The sequence below is a fragment of the Rana temporaria genome, chromosome 9 (assembly GCF_905171775.1).
Source record: "Rana temporaria chromosome 9, aRanTem1.1, whole genome shotgun sequence".
Taxonomy (NCBI): Eukaryota; Metazoa; Chordata; class Amphibia; order Anura; family Ranidae; genus Rana; species Rana temporaria.
The window spans coordinates 21242376-21260190 of NC_053497.1; the positions used below are offsets into that span (position 1 = coordinate 21242376).

A 17815-nucleotide genomic window follows, 5' to 3' on the forward strand; every position below is an offset into this window, starting at 1 on the left:
GTAAATAGGGTGGAGCTCTGTTGACTTCCATCATCCAATCACATGGATGGGGGATGGGGGTTTTCTTGGCAAAGTGAAAGCTCACTAAGGGACATTCCCTTAATACAACTAGTATTATACAAGTATTTAGTAAATCAACTCCACTGGGCAGGCAGAGCCTAATGAGTATTCTCTGCAAAGTGAAATTCCACCACATTTACTAAGCTCTGGGGAAAACGCAAAGTGCAACTTCCCTTGCAAATTAAAATGGAGTTTGACCCAAAAGTGGAGCTTCTGCTTTAAGTAATCCTGACCGCCTGGCGTGCCACGTTTGGCATATCATTTTTTTGGGGGGGGTGCAGGTATCCAGCTCCTACTTCCGCTCGGGTCGCCTAGGTGGCCCCTCCATCCCTGCAATCTTCTGGGACACGTCACAGGTCCCAGAAGATTACCATTCAGGACATGAGGCGTGACTCTCGCATTCGCAGTGCACACCCGGCTGTGAAGCCACAAGCTGTATTGATGTCAGCGCTGCGGAGGGGAGCTGCTGACTTTTAATAAACACAAAAACATCTGGAACTCCGCTTTTAAGTTGATTTGCCTTAAATCAACTCCACTGAATAAACTGCAACATTCCATACAATATCTGTAATCTAGGTGTACAAGTCAAGAACAGGCTATTTGGCTTGACTTTAATCCCCCCACTTTGTAGAAAACTGGGTAGGGGTTAATAAACTGAGAAAAAAAAATAAAGAGATGGAGGCAAATTGAAATCACATGCATTAAAAAATAGTAATGGGGCACAGCATATGTGATTAGGGCAGGCAGGCCTCTCAACTATGGCAAACCTTTGTAAATAGCAATTTATAGTCCCTCAAGATCAATGATAAGAGGTCTGTTGCACGTTAGTATAGCCTGGAAAAGCTTCTCCTTGTCTGGGTTACCCCAGGAGGTTGTATATTGATAGAGCTGTCTCATCTTCTCTTGGGGAGGTTCCCTCTGACGTATAGTGTCATATTGCTCCAGGGTCAGAAGATTCTGGTCCAGCAGATCGTCCAGAACCGGGTCTACGTGGGACAGTCTTTCGATAAGAGCCCTTCGGTGTTTATCCACAAAATGTACTAGTGGAGGGGATGCACCTGAAACCATTATGAATATCATACATTATTTATTTTTAATTATAGGTACTTATCAATTTATGCAGCGCTTTACTTATTTATTGCACATTCACATCAGTCCCTGCCCTTGAGGAGATTACAATCTATGCTACATACAAGGGGAGGTTGGTTTGCTAAAGGCAAGTACATCTGAGGGGAAGCTCTGTTGATTTCTATCATCCAATCATGTGCAAGGAAAAAAATCTTTTTTTGTATTTTCCTTGCCTGTGATTGGGTATTCTTTGCAAAGTGAAGCTTTAAAGCCCTGAGCCCACCCAGTTGTGTGACAATAATGAATTAATAATCGCTATTGTTTTCCTGATTTTCCTCCCGGCCAATCAGGAAGCGGGTCCTGAGACCCGTCACCCGATTGGTCAAGAGGATAAGTAATCCTATTGGCTACCGAGGAGGGAGGAGATGCAGGAGAAGCCGCCGGGAAGCCAAGAAGGAGGAGAGGCAGGGTGAAGATGGGGTAAGGGCAGGGCTGGTGAGTGACTAGGGTTGGGTGTCGGCGGATTGTTTGCCACCCCCAACAAAAAAATACACCACTGCAACTAGAGAACAGCCTCCGGATGTAGACCTGGCTACTTCACAACCAGGACATGAGGGAAAACCAAAAGATGATCGCACAATGATAAAACTGATAACATTTCCTTTTTATATAACCACATGCCGGAGGCAGAATGGCTCTCCTGCACAAATCGCCGTAGCTGTATGGCAGCTGCTTTAACCACTTCCATACCGGGCCTATTCTGGCACTTCTCTCCTACATGTAAAAATCATCATTCTTTTGCTAGAAAATTACTCAGAACCCCCAAACATTATAAATGTTTTTTTTATCAGACACCCTAGGGAATAAAATGGCGGTCATTGCAACTTTTTATCTTGCACGGTAAAAAACAACAATACAGTAAAGTTAGCCCATTTTTTTTGTAAAATATGAAAGATGATGTTACGCCGAGTAAATAGACACCTAACATGTCACGCTTTAAAATTGCGCACACTCATGGAATGGCGCCAAATTTCGGTACTTAAAAATCTCCATAGGCGACGCTTTGACATTTTTTACAGGTTACCAGTTTAGAGTTACAGAGGGGGTCTAGTGCTAGAATTATTGCTGCCACTTTAACGCACGAGGCGATACCTCACATATGTAATTTGAACGGCGTTTACATATGTGGGCGGGACTTACATGTGCGTTGACTTCTGAGCACGAGCTACCGGGGACAGGGGCGTTTAAAAAATATATATATTATTATTATTATTATTATTATTTTACCTTTTTTTTTACACTTTTTGTTACATTTTTTTTTATCAATTTATTCCCATTACAGGAAAAGTAAACATCCCTTGTAATAGGAAATGTGTGTGACAGGTCCTCTTTATGGAGAGATGCGGGGTCAATAAGACCCCACATCTCTACTCCAGGCTGGAAAGCATGAGATCGTGAATTTTTTTTCACCGATCTCATGCTTACTAGCCGCAATCGCGGCTTTGTTTACTTCCGGGTACCCGGGCGTGACGTCATCACATCGCGCCTGGGCCTCCGACGGTCATAGAGATGACTGGTGACCATCTGGTCACCAGTCATCTCTATGCTTCCCATCCGGACGATTCTTTCTCCGGGCCCCCGATGGCACGGGAGAGCCCGGAGAAGCACTGGATGGCGGCGGGAGGGGGGGGGATGTCCCCTCCCGCCACCTATAAGAATAGTCAAGCTACTGAACTGCCGCTATGATCGCTCTTATTGTGAACAGAATCGCCGGCATGAAAGAATGATATCTGAATGATGCTTCTAGCTGCACCCATCATTCAGATATCCCCTCACAAAGCCCAGGCTGTCATATGACGTCCACCCAGGATGGGAGATCCCCTCTGTGGATGTCATATTACAATGGGCCGGTAATGAAGTGGTTAATAGGGGCACTGAGGAGCCGGGCACCCACGATTGCTTGTGACAAGGCAGGAATGTGGTTCTGTGTGTCTAAACACACAAAGCAACGTCCTGTCAGGGGATAGGAGACAGATCTTGTGTTCCTAGTATATAGGAACACTGATCGGTCTCCTCCACAGTCAGTCCCATCCCCCAACAGTTAGAACACACTGAGGGAACACATTTAACCCCTTGATTGTCCCCTAGTGTTAACCCCTTCCCTGCCAGTGACATTTACACAGTAATCAGGGGCTATTTATAGCTCTAATCACTGTATAAATGTCAATGGTTTAAAAAAAGGTGCCAAAAGTGTCCGATTTATCCGCGGCAATGTCGTGGTCCCAATAAAAATCGCAGATTGCCGCCATTACTAGTAAAAACAAAAAGCCATAAATCAATAACCTATTTTGTAGGTGCTATAACTTTTGTGCAAACCAATCAATAAACGCTTATTGTGATTTTTTTTTTTTTTACCAAAAATATGTAGAAGAATACGTATCGGCCTAAACTGAGGGAATTTTTTTTTTCTTAAATTGAGATATTTATTATAGCAAAAAATAAAAAATATTGTGTTTTTTTCCAAATTGACGCTCTTTTTTGTTTATAGGGCAAAAAATAAAAACCACAGAGGTGATCAAATACCACCAAAAGAAAGTTCTATTTGTGGGGAAAAAAGGACATCAATTTTGTTTGATTACAATGTCGCACGGCCGCGCAATTGTCAGTTAAATCGACGCAGTGCCGTATCGCAAAAAATGGCCCGGTCAGGAAGGAGGTCAATTCTTACGGAGCTGAAGTGGTTAACATGGGTGGAAAAGTACAAGAACTCCACATTTGAAATAGTGAGAAAAAAATCTTCCTCAGTGTGTGTTCACATTTCAGATATCCTGTTATTTTTAAATCCACAATAAAGATGTTGGGCACCAAGTTGAAGTTCACTTACCGTCCCTCTCCCTCAGCTGAACTACTGAAAAATCTTTTATGTCCCCTAAAAACAATAAAGATGACAGTGGATTAGATGAAAGATTAGCACGATTATTTAACATGTATTTAATATAAATTTGTTGCAGCTCATATGCAAAAATGTCAAACACAGCTGAGTTTAAAGCCTAAATTCAGTTTTTATTTTACTTTAAATAGTACTTTTGGGCCAAGCTGGGCCAAAAAAAATATCTCCATTAGTAAGAAATGTGGCCAGCTTGGCCAGAAGGAACTATTTAACCTCCCTGGCGGTATGATTCTTTCAGAAAAAACATGCTGAAAGCGGTACCATTATTTGCAAGGAAATTTGGCGTTTTATACTGTAGGTCTGTAATTTTTAGAAATAACTCACTTAAATCTGACCAAACAAGATTCTAATAGGCATCCCGGGTATGACATTTTTTTAAAAACAAAATTATAAATTATAATATAATAAATAACTATAAATAATTATAACAAATAATAATATAATTATAATAAAAATTATTCAATAATGTAATCAAATCAAAATCACTGAAATTTGCTCAGTTGCAGAATTGTCGTTGTCATTATTTATTTATTTTTATGACAAATTTCCCCACAAATCGCTATCGCACAATTCTGCAAGTGATTATAATTTATTATCGCTGTTTTTTAGCTGATCTAAAACTATTTTTGACATAAAAAGACACTTTTGGTTGCTATGGACAATCTACAGTTTGCAGGGAGAAAAAAAGGTTTTTATTATATAAAATGACATGCAGGACACTGGGCAGACCACTAGGGACAAGGGGTGTGTGTTTTTTTTACATACAGTACTGTAATCTATAAGATTACAGTATACTGTATGTAATGTGTTTATTTACCTTTTTAAATTTGGCGCCGTTCTCCGTCCCCGTGCGTCGTAACGTCGCAGGGAACGGAGATCGGCGGCACAGGAGGACGCTGTGTGAATCGAGCGAGGTCCCGCTCGCTCACACAGCGCGGTGGCATCGCTGGATCCAGGGACAAGGTAAGTAAAACTCCCTGTACATCCAGCGAGGCAAGCCCGAGTCTGACTCGGGGTTACCGATCCTAGCCCAAAAATCTCACCCCGAGTCAGACTCGGGAACACCGCCGAGGAGGTTAAAGTGAAATTAAACCTGAAGTTGGGCTTAAAGTAGATGTAAACCCTCCATATACCCAGTGAGGTGAACAGCCTCAGATGATACACAGAGATGAAAAAAATCGCTGATCGCCGCCATTAGTAGTAAAAAAAAAAAAAAAATTATAAAAATGCAATAAAACTATCCCCTATTTTGTAAACGCTATAAATTTTACCAAAAATAGGTAGAAGAATACGTATCGGCCTAAACTGAGGAAAAAAATCGTTTTTTTTATATATTTTTGGGGGATATTTATTATAGCAACAAGTAAACAATATTGAATTTTTTTCAAAATTGTCGCTTTATTTTTGTTTATAGCGCAAAAAAATAAAAACCGCAGAGGTGATCAAATACCACCGAAAGAAAGCTCTATTTGTGGGAAAAAAAGGACGCCAATTTTGTTTGGGAGCCACGTCGCACGACCGTGCAATTGTCAGTTAAAGCGACGCAGTGCCGAATCGCAAAAAGGGGCTTGGTCCTTTAGCTGCATTTTGAGCCCTCGAAAGTCCCGTGCTGTGAACGCGCAGGCTTCTCGGCAGGGCTTCTCGGCTCATTCATTGGTTGATTGATAGCAGCGCAGCCATTGGCTCCCGCTGCTGTCAATCAAATCAATGACGCGGCACGCCGGGGGGCGGGGCCGAGTGATACAGTCGGCCGCTATAGGATGCATTAAGGTGAAAAAACACAAAGCTTTACAACCCCTTAAAGTCTGTGGTGTTACTGCAATGAAAAAATGTCCCTACAATTCTGGGGTCAATGGAAGTAAAAAATGTCCCTGCATCGTTGCTGTCAGTATGAGGGGGACTGGTTTGGTATCTATGTGAGTGGGATGAAGGAGGAGGAGAGGGGAGCTGTGAGGTGGGCTCTGTGGGGTGCATGGAACTAAAGCGACTTGGGAGGGTTATAAGGGAGAAGAAGGACTAAGGGGTTTAAGAGAGGGAGGAGATTAAAGGGGTTCTTTGGGGGGGGGGGGGTGTTCTTAAGAAGAAAGGGGAGGTCTAGGGCTGAGTTGTCCCTCTACCCTCTATGTACTCACTCAGTTCAACTTCTCAGTACATTGCCCACAGGGAATGAGGGCAGCTTTTCCTCCTTCCTGGCTCTGGTCATGTGGAATATCACATAACATAGGGAGAGAGGAACCGTGCTGAGATTGAGGTCTGCTCTATTCCACCCACACCATGCTGCAGACTCCTCCCTTCAGCAGCTATTGGGCCCTTGTTCCTTCTGATACTGCATTCGCTGCCAGTGCAAACCCCCTCCCCCAATCCACATATCAACATTGCACTGGGGCGACTCGTCAGGTGACTCAGCCGCCTGACAAGTTGCGTCCCATCCTAGTCAATAGAACCGTTCTAATAGGAGCGACGCAAGTCGCTCCGACTTGGGCCCCGTACACACGACCGGTTTTCTCGGCAGAATTCAGCAAGAAACTCGATGGGAGACGTATTCTGCCGAGAAAACCGGTCGTGTGTACACTTTTCGCCGAGAAACCCGTCGGGAAACTCGCCGAGCCAAAAAGAGAGCATGTTCTCTATTTCCTCGTTAGGCAATGGGAACATTTGGCTCGACGAGTTTTCTGACAGCCGAACAAGGAACTCGACGGGGAAAACGTTGTGTTTTGCCCGTGGAGTTTCTCGGACGTGTGTACGGGGCCTGAGAAGAAGGTTCTTATACGACTTCGGGGGCTACTCGGGGCAACTTGCATTGACTTCTATACAGAAGTAATTTTGCAAGTAGCCTCTCAGGACGCCTTGCCGGGTCACCCCGGAAGTCGTGCCGCCCCAGTGTGAACCAGGCTCTAAGGCACATGTCCCTTCTGCCCTCCCTTTGTCCTAGCTCTACTTGCCTATGCACGGTTTAAGGTGTAGAAAGTCAGTACAAAGTAACAGCTTTAAACTTGAATTTATTCCTTTTGGAATTGTAAACACACAGCCTGTTAAGGAAATTATGCAATAAGCTGAAACAAAATGGTACCTCTTGTTAAGATAGTGTCCCAGACTGTTTCTGTGGTGCTTTCTTCTTTTACCTCCAGAAAAATGTTGACATCATTTCCTCTTACACTGATCTCTGTGAACTCGAAAGGCTCAGAGTGATAACTAGACTGGAACTTAAGAGTCTGGAGAATTTCATCAATAAATTATCATTAGTTTGGGTTTTGGTCATAAAATTGGTCTAATAATTATACAATGACATACATAAATCTAATATGAAAGTAAACTTGTGTGCTCAGCATTTCTGGTGACATAGCACCGGCTACTTAGGGTACGCTCCTTTAGGTTTCAGAAAGCACCTGCAGAAAACCTGCTATTAAAAATCCAATCTACAAATGGATACTGGGAAAAAGATGTGCCTCCCATATAGACCAGGGATCACTTTAGGTAGGTAAACTCAACCAATTGGTTGTCCTTAAAGGGGTTGTAAAGGTAAAAAAAAATTCCCTAAATAGCTTCCTTTACCTTAGTGCAGTCCTCCTTCACCTACCTCATCCTTCCATTTTGCTTTTAAATGTCCTTATTTCTTCTGAGAAATCCTCACTTACTGTTCTTCTGTCTATAATGCCACACAGTAATGCAAGGCTTTCTCCCTGGTGTGGAGAAAGCCTCTTAAGGGGGGAGGGGGCGAGCAGGAGAGTCAGAACGCTCTCTACTTTGCAGATAGAGAAAGGAGCTGTGTGTTAGTGGACGTCCTGACACTCTTGCTTGCCCCCTCCCCCCTTAAGAGGCTTTCTCCACACCAGGGAGAAGGCCTTGCATTACTGTGTGGAGTTACAGACAGAAGAAAATCAGATCGTGTGTACGCGGCATAATTGTTAAAACAGAACTAAAAACTATTATTTCAATCAACATGAACAATTTAAATCCTTATACTACTAGCCTTAGTAAATAGATAGGAAGGTATATTACATTTTCTTGTTTTTGTTTACTTTTCCTGGTTTCTGCCTAGGCCAAAATGATGTTATACATCCCAGAAGTCTTTAAACTGAAGGAGGAGCTTTCTCAGCTAAGCACACCCTTCTCCATACATGCCTGAGCTAAGGTAAGACAGGTTCCAGCAAGTAAATGCTAATGAATCATCTGCCCTTACTCAAGATGGCCACAGCCAGCAATGCTAGGGGGTTGTTTAATAAAGTGATTTCTCTACAAAACAAAGCATGGTTGCAAAAGGAGTTTCCTTTAGATGTTACAAACAAATGAAATAACATTTTCATTTTGTGGTGCTCAGATACAGTTTAATACGACTTTGATCATCTGAATAGAGTTATTGATCCTATAGCCATTAAAACAAAAAACAAACAAAAACACACTTGTGATTGTAGAGTTATTTGATTAGGTCATGTTTGGGTTTCCTTGACACTTTTTCATATGGACTTCTAGAAGAGGTATAATTTGTATGTATTCATTTAGAATAAACAGCCCAAGACCTACATTTGGTTTGGCACCAGTAGGTTGACCAACAAGTCAGCTCATTTTATCACGTATCCCTTTCTTAACCTCCCTGGCGGTATTCCCGAGTCTGGCTCAGGGTGGAAAACCTGTACCATTAGCGGTATTCCCGAGCCAGACTCGGGATCGCATCACAGTATCCACAGGCAGAGTTTACTTACCTTGTCCCTGGATCCTGCGATGCCTCCCCGCTGTGTGATCGAGCACTGTCCTCCTCGCTCGATTCACACAGTGCCTGTGTGCCATCGAGCGCCGTTCCCTGCGACGTTACGACGCACAGGGGCGGAGATCGGCGCCAAATTCAAAAAAGTAAATACACACAATACATACAGATTACAGTACTGTATGAAATAAATACACACCCCCTTTGTCCCTAAGTGGTCTGTCCAGTGTCCTACATGCACTTTTATATAATAAATACAGTTCTTTCTGCCTGCAAACTGGAGATTGTCCATAGCAACCAAAAGTGTCCCTTTATGTCAAAAGTGGTTTTAGAGAAGCTAGAAAACAGCGATAATAAATTATAATTACTTGCAGAATTGAACGATTGCGATTTGTGGGGAAATTCATCATCAAACAATAAAAGGAATGACAGCGACAATTCTGCAACTGAGCAAATGTCAGTGTTTTTGATTTCATTACATTATTGAATCATTTTTATTATATTTACATTATTATTTATTATAATTATTTATAGTTATTATATTATAATTTATGATTTTGTGTTTCAAACTTTATCATACCCGGGATGTCTACTAGACTCTTGTTTGGACAGATTTAAGTGATCTATTCCTAATGCCGCGTACACACGATAATTTTTCGGCATGAAAAAAAACAACGTTTTTCCAACTTCATCATTAAAACGACGTTGCCCACACACCATCGTTTTAAAAAAATGCTCTAGCAAAGCGCGGTGACGTACAACACGTACGATGGCGCTATAAAGGGGAAGTTCCATGCAAATGACGCCACCCTTGGGGCTGCTTTAGCTGATTCGTGTTAGTAAAAGACGATTTGCGCTTTTTTGTCTGTTACAGCATGATGAATGTGCTTACTCCATTATGAACGGTAGTTTTACCAGAACGAGCGCTCCCATCTTCTGAGCATGCGCGGGTTTTTAACGTAGTTTTAGCCCACACACGACCATTTTTTTCAACCCAAAAAACGTCATCGTTTAAAACGTCGTTAAAAAATGCAGCATGTTCGGGGAAAAAAATTGTCGTTTTTCAGAACCTGAAAAATGATGTGAGGCCCACACACGATCATTTTAAATGACATTTTTTAAAAACAAAGTTTTTTTCATGAAGAAAAATTATCGTGTGTACGCGGCATAAGAATTGCAGGCCTACAATATAAAACGCCAAATTTTCATGCAAAATACTTGTACCGCTTTCAGCACCTCAAACCACAAAGAATCATACCGCCAGGGAGGTTAAAGCGGGGGTTCCCCCTTAGAGGGCACTTTTTCCCCTTAGATTCCTGCTCGTTTTCTCTAGGGGAATCGGCTATTTGTTTTAAAATATGTGCAGTACTTACCCGTTTACGAGATGCATCCTCTCCGTCGCTTCCGGGTATGGGCTGCGGGAATGGGCGTTCCTTCTTGATTGACAGTCTTCCGAGAGGCTTCCGCCGGTCGCATCCATCGCGTCACGATTTTCCGAAAGAAGCCGAACGTCTGTGCGCAGGCGCAGTATAGAGCCGCACCGACGTTCGGCTTCTTTCGGCTACGAGTGACGCGATGGATGCGACCGTCGGAAGCCTCTCGGAAGACTGTCAATCAAGAAGGAACGCCCGCTCCCAAAGACCCATACACGGAAGCGACGGAAGAAGATGCATCTCGAAAACGGGTAAGTACTGCTCATATTTTAATACAAATAGCCGATTCCCCTAGACAAAACGAGCAGGAATCTAAGGGGAGGAAAAAAAAATGTAATAAATGGGTGAACTCCCGCTTTAAGGCCACCAAGTCATTATCATACAGATATGTCAGTTATTTGTCCTAATTCATTATAAAGAAACCATATTTTAGTAACACAATGCCATTCACTTGTCTTTGTAATGGTGAAAGCAGTTGGGCAGATCTAGTAATTATTATTGTTTCTCATAACATTGATCCAAGGATCGGTAGCTTTTACAGAATTGTCTAAAATCAACACCTGAAATTCAAGAAATGGAAAATTTGTCAAGCTTGTCATATAAGTTGGGAACCATTTGATGAACTACAAAAATGTGATCACTTCTAACAGTGGTCAACAAACCACCCTAAAACTATTAATTTTGACTGTAAAAAAATAATATGTGTTAACATATAAGTAACTGTAAAGATTACCTTGGGACGCACATAGTCTTGTGGGCGACTGGTAATGAGATATTTGGTTTTTGTGTATACGGTGTCATGGGTTTGAGGAGGCTTTGCAATTCTCTTAAATTTTAACGTTGTCTTTTCCTTGTCAAGTCTCTGAAGCAGAATTAAATTGATACAGATTAATCAGGTTGTAAGACATAACCGCCACCCTAGCTAAAGCAGGAACAGAGTAGAGAATTTTTCCAATGTATCAAGGAGGGGGTGGGGGGGTGTTGTTTTTCTTTGCTAAGAAAGAATAGCAATACACAGGAGCAACTTAAAGAGTAACAGAAAATATAATGACCATTAAGGGTTCAGGTCAGCTTTTCGTGAAGAACAACCACCAACCTACAGGTACCTTCCCTGCACTCCTGAGCAGCTCTGTTCTCCCATTGGAGCCAAAAGGCCAAATCCTATTGTAAACTTTATGTTAGAACATACACAGAGTTAGTGGCTGACCCCTCTACTTTGCTTGCCCGGTAATTGGCCACTCAGGCCTGGGCACTGCATTTCAGGAAAAAAAAGATTGCATGCTCCCCTATTGAAGCACTGATATGGTGACTCTTGCATACCAGGACCACCTGAGTTCAACATCCAATGAAGTTTGTGGATTTGAACATCTTTTTTACATAACTTACATGCAAACTCTTCCATAACATGGGCTTTTTGATTTAGACCACTTTTTATTACTTAAGCCGCGTACACGCGACTATGTTTCATGTCATGGAAAAAAACAACGTTTTTCTCGACGTGATTCTTGTCAAGCCTGCCTTGCATACACATGCTCGAGCAAAGCGTGGTGACGTACAACACGTACGATGGCACTATAAAGGGGAAGTTCCATTCGATTGGTGACACCCTTTGGGCTGATTATGCAAATACCTCTTCTCATAACCTGCTTCTGAGCATGCGCATTTTTTTCCCCGTCGTTAAAGCCTACGCACGACCGTTTTTCATGACGTGAAAAAACGACGACGTGAAAAACGACGAGAAAAAAATTAGAGCAGGTTCTCAATTTTTAATGCATATTTTTCACGTCGAGAAAAATGCTCTGAAGCCTACACACGACCGTTTTTAATGACCAATTTAAAAAATTGCATTTTTCTCGTCATGAAAAACGGTTGTGTGTACGTGACATAACAGATATTCAGCATCCGCTCCTGATGAGTCGGGTTATCGACGAAACACGTCAAGATTTTGGAGGTTGCAATCCCCCCATTTCCATCAATATTTTTATGAAACGATTGTACATCACAAGGTTTACTCCATCATACTTATGAACTATGTATATTTGTTTCCCTGTTATGGCAATCATGTTTCACATCTTGTTTATATGTATGCAGTGTATTACACTCAATTCCTCAGGGTGTTTAGCAAATGCCTTTAGCATTTACTTGTTATATACAATGTTGTGCAATTTCACACTTATGGCGCACTACCCCCCCTTGTGTGCTTCATTTAAAATCCTAGTATATATAGATATACATTTCCCCCTTTTTGTCCCCTATTGAAGCACTGGGCATGTTCCCAGGGCTCTGACAGAGAAAAGGACAAGTGTGTGTATGGATATGTAGTTTAATCTCCCCTCTGCAGGTGGCACTGTGTTGCTGGCCACTGGTCAGAGAGAATGGAGTACGAGAGGAACTTTGTTCCTCTTGAAGCTTCTGTAGGTAGTACCAGAGAGGGCAGGTGTCCAGTTGGATGTTGAAACACTGGATGACCTCTTAAGTGAGGATTAGGCCCCGTACACACGACGAGTTTCTTCGCAGAATTCAGCCAGAAACTCGATCGGAGCCGTATTCTGCCGAGAAACCCGGTGGTGTGTACACTTTTGGCCAAGGGAGCCGACAAGGAACTCGTCGAGCCAAATAGAGAACATGTTCTCTATTTCCTCGTTAGTCAATGGGGAAACTTGGCTTGCCGAGATCCTCGGTGGCTTCACAAGGAACTCGACGAGCAAAACGATGTGTTTTGCTCGTCGAGTTTCTCGGACGTGTGTACGGGGCCCAATAATAAGTAGCACTGTCCCACTGCAGTTGGCACACATTTGCAAAGTGGATAGGGTAGGGAAAGAATATACACTGGATAGGGAAACCGGGGGTAATTTACTAAAGGCAAATCCAATGTGCACTTGGAAGTGCAATTGCTGTAGATCTGAGGGGGACATGCAAGAAAAAATAAAAAACTGAATTTTTGCTTGCACATGATAAAATCAGCAGAGATTCCCCTCATTTCAGATCTTCCCCTCAGATCTACAGTGACTGCACCTCCAAGTGCACGTGTGGTGCAGAGTGGATTTGTCTTTCGTAAATCAACCCCCATTGTAATTAGCCCTAGGGAGAGGTTTCTGTCAAGGAGGGGTCTGGGAAAGGTAGGGGTTTTAGGGAGGAGAGAATCACTAAGTGGAGATGCACTTAGGGTTAAAGTTCATAGGTCAAAGGTCAGTTATGGTTAGGGTGATCCCTTGAAGAATAAGGGTTAGGGTTAGGGTTTTCCCTTGAAGAATAAGGGTAGGACTCAGGAATTGGAACAGGGACCTCCCCCAGAGGTAAAAGGTCAGAAGGTGGGTTCCCAGAGGTCAAAGGTCATGGGGCGTGGCTGACCCACCCCCACCAATGTGTACTGCCTACCCCAACTAAGTCGGGGAATGAACGAGTTGGGGAATAAACAAGTCGTGGAAAGTGTACAAGTCGGGGAAAGCGATAGTGCTGGCTACACTATCTCAATCTACAGATGCAACCTAAAACTCTTATCGGCTTTCAATGCTGCTTGTACCCAGGGCTTTTTTTCTCAAAAAATAGGTACAGGAACTCAATCATAATCCCCCCCACCCCCTGGTCCCTTACACACACCCTCCAAACTGCACCAAATAGTGGATGTGGTAAATTTTCACTAACAATGAGAGGGTCTTAACAGGGTCACCAGGAGTGTAATATGTACAGAGCGTAGAGTTCAAGGAGGGGTTACACACAGACTGCAGAGTTCAGGGTGTGTACCTTAAATAGTGCAGAGTTTAGGGGTGCGCTGCATACAGCGTACAGAGTTTAACGGTGCTCTACACAGAGTGCAGAATTCAGCCATCTTCCACAATTGCTTACCTCTGCATCACCCATCCACATCTCACAATTATCCCTCTTCAGCTCTGACCTATGCATACAACCCCCCTCTACTGCCCCCATCTTTTCCCCATCTCCTTAAAAGCTCCACCATCTTCCACAGGTCTTATTTTTGTTGCTGCATTAAGCTGAAGCACCCAGCCAACTCTAGTACCTCCCTGCATACTATAGTTGGCGCCACCTCTCTCAATTGTGGGGAGATCATCCAGTGGTGTTGTTGGCATTTGCACTGCACCCTGTGTACCTGTCTTCCTTTTCCCCATTCATTCACTCAGTGGGAGCCACTCAGGAGATCTGATCTGTGGGAGCTGTTGGAGAACAAGCTGTCGCTTGTGGGCATAGAAGCCGGACTTTTGTGTTTTCAAGTAATAGTGGTCAGCAGGGAGCAGAGGGCCTGAGTCAGAGGTGGTGGAACTGAGTTCCACCAAGTTCCAGCTGAAAAAAAGCCCTGACTGTACCACTACCCTGCCTACAGCCACACCACTACTCAGAAACTGTTTTCCGGTCATGAAAGCCTTGTTCAGTGACAACTCTAGTGCTAAATTCATTTCATGGTGCTGCTAACATTGCTGTGAGCCCTTGCACTGCTGTTACTTGTGATGATGAGACTTTGACATTATATTATTTTAAGATTATGAATCTAAAACCTTGCTGCTGTTCTTCAAGTTTTATTGCTGTTACAACTGAACCAAATAACAACAGTGCCACTTTCCTTGGTCGCTCTGTGCCTTTCTTCCACCTTGGGTCCCCACCAATTACTGGTGGAAACAAGAAGAATGTGGATATCAGTGCACGGGGTTGTTTTTCAGGAGAATATTTTAAAACTATTTATATGCCATTAAAAAGTAAAAAATGTTTAACCTCTCCGATGTGTGCAATAAGTGGCAGTAGATGTAGGTGAATTTTATATTCTTGATATTCAGGTTCTCCTGGACAAACTATCCGGAAGTAGACGAGTATAATTCCATGAATCGGAATCTTTTTTTTCACAAGTGACAGCAGAGGGCCCAGGCAGGAGAAGGTGGGATTCTCCAGAACTATATAAAACGGTTCCACTCGTGACGGGCTTTTCAAGGTCATGTTCCCATCTATAAAGTGGGCACATTTAATACTCGATGGGTCCCCAGTAAAACCTGTGAGATAAAGAGCAAGTTACAGTATATTCCAAGACAAATACTGTACAATGCTATGCAGCAAACATGATAAAGACAATTAATCAATTTTTTTTTTTTATGCTTCAAGAAAACTACTTACAAATGGGCTTATGTGAGAATCAGAATACTTTCTCTTAATTTTATTATCATTTTGGTGGCTGAATTATATAAGATTTTTGTGTTCCTTATTTTGCTTTATTCTTTTGATTTTTCAAAGTCAAAAATCACCAGAAGTCTGGCAGATAATGTCAGATTTCACATCCAAATGAAGAAGGGAAGATCCCAATTTGAAGGCTGAAATACTAAAAGGTTTGAGTAGATATGGGGTGAAAATTCACTTTGGTTATCCAATCAAGTGAAAAACAAAATCCTTTTTATTTATTTAATCTGCACACGATACTGTACTGAAGTATTCAAAGTGAACAGACAAAGTATAGCTAACTCCTTAACCACTTAAGCCCCGGATCATTTCGCTGCCTAATGACTGGGCCACTTTTTGCGATTCGGTACTGCGTCGCTTTAACTGACAATTGCGCAGTCATGCGACGTGGCTCCCGAACACAATGGACATCCTTTTTTTTCCCACAAATAGAGCTTTCTTTTGGTGGTATTTGATCACCTCTGCGGTTTTTGTTTTTTGCGCTATAAACAAAAATAGAGCGTCAATTTTGAAAACAATTCAATATTTTTGACTTTTTGCTATAATAAATATCCCCAGAAAATACATAAAAAAAAATTGCAATAAGTGTTTATTGATTGGTTTGCACAAAAGTTATAGCGTCTACAAAATAGGGGATAGTTTTATGACATTTTTATTAATAATTAATTTTTTACTAGTAATGGTGGCGATCAGTGATTTTTATCGTGACTGCGACATTATGGCGGACACATCGAACACTTTTGACAAATTTTTGGGACCGTTGTCATTTTTACAGCGATCAGTGCTATAACTGATCTACGACGAAGTACGACGCTGTTCCGACGTTTCCGACGTCCATACCTAACATGACTTACCCCTGCTTTATGAGGGGTAAAGTTACGCCGGACCGACGCCTTACGTAAACGGCGTAGCTAAATCCGACGGGCGCAAGTATTTTTCTGAATCGGCGTATTTACCTCATTTGCATTTTCGACGCAGAAATATACGGAAGCGCCCCTAGCGTAAATATGCACTTAAGATACAACGGCGTAAGAGACTTACGTCAGTCGTATCTTAGACAAATTCTGGCGTATCTGATTCTTTGAATCAGGCGCCAAGATACGACGGCCCAGATTCAAACTTACGACGGCGTCGTAAGTTGTTTCTGAATCCGGGCCTATGTTTTTTTTTTTTTTGAAGAACGGGGAGAGCAGTGTGTAAACACAGCTTCCCCGTTCTTCACTGTGGAGCCGTGATCGATCGTGTGTTCCCTTTTATAGAGAAACACAATCGATGACGTCACACCTACAGCCACACCCCCCTACAGTTAGAAACAGACATGAGGTCACACATAACCCCTTCAGCGCCCCCTTGTGGTTAACTCCCAAACTGCAATTGTCATTTTTACAGTAAACAATGCATTTTTAATGCATTTTTGCTGTGAAAATGACAATGGTCCCAAAAATGTGTCAAAATTGTCCGAAGTGTCCACTATAATGTTGCAGTCACGAAAAAATCGATGATCGCCGCCATTAGTAGTAAAAAAAAAAAATTATAAAAATGCAATAAAACTATCCCCTATTTTGTAAACGCTATAAATTTTGCGCAAACCAACTGATAAGCGCTTATTGCGATTTTTTTTTACCAAAAATAGGTAGAAGAATACGTATCGGCCTAAACTGAGGAAAACATTTTTTTTTTTATATATATACATTTTTGGGGATATTTATTATAGCAAAAAGTAAAAAATATTGCATTTTTTGCAAAATTGTCGCTCTATTTTTATTTATAGCGCAAAAAATAAAAACTGCAGAGGTGATCAAATACCACCAAAAGAAATCTCTATTTGTGGGAAAAAAAGGATGCCAATTTTTTTTGGGAGCCAGGTCGCACGACCGCGCAATTGTCAGTTAAAGCGACGCAGTGCCGAATTGCAAAAAGTGGCCAGGTCTTTTAGCTGCCTAAAGGTCCGGGTCTTAAGTGGTTAAAGAGAAATTCTAACATCTATTAATGTACATGTATTTATTTATGTTATTTCTTTTTTTGTTAAATGAGTTAGAGATTAAAAACACTTGACTTACTTCTTAGGCATAAATAATGTGGCAAGTACACTGCTGATACCGCATTGGCTGTTGACTGCTCATAGATTTTTATGTTAAATAGAGGTCCGATAATCTCATGTTTACTCCCAGTTCTTTCTTCCAAGTAATCACTCCAGGATTCCAGAGAATAGATGATAACCAAAGGACCGGTGACCTGGAATTTAATTCCCGTCTTCTGGCAACAGAAGAGGCCGGCAGATTCCAGCTCTATCCTAAAAATCACAGCACAATTTATATTGTTCAAATATATTGAATATACAAAACTTATAATTTTTGGCAGGTCATGTTTTGTAATTTTTTGTTTTTAAAAAATTACATTTGTTATTGAAATATCTATGAACTA

At 42.0% G+C, this 17815-nt stretch overlaps 1 protein-coding gene across 3 annotated transcripts in view; it reads right to left on the reverse strand.

Annotated features, from left to right (window-relative positions):
• Positions 1-328: 328 nt before the first annotated feature.
• The window catches only part of LOC120913169, a 77595-nt gene continuing 60108 nt past the window's right edge, over positions 329-17815 (reverse strand). The window contains exons 13-18 of one of the 3 annotated variants that reach the window (XM_040322910.1): positions 17452-17684; positions 14939-15210; positions 10947-11075; positions 7149-7290; positions 4013-4057; positions 329-1118 (exon numbers count right to left, since the gene is read on the reverse strand). In XM_040322910.1, the coding sequence (XP_040178844.1) occupies positions 844-1118; positions 4013-4057; positions 7149-7290; positions 10947-11075; positions 14939-15210; positions 17452-17684 (1096 nt within the window). In that variant the 3' untranslated portion in view covers positions 329-843. Of the gene's footprint in view, positions 1119-4012; positions 4058-7148; positions 7291-10576; positions 10774-10946; positions 11076-14938; positions 15211-17451; positions 17685-17815 lie in introns of those variants that run through there. The other 2 variants (XM_040322913.1, XM_040322912.1) reach the window with 2 other exon arrangements.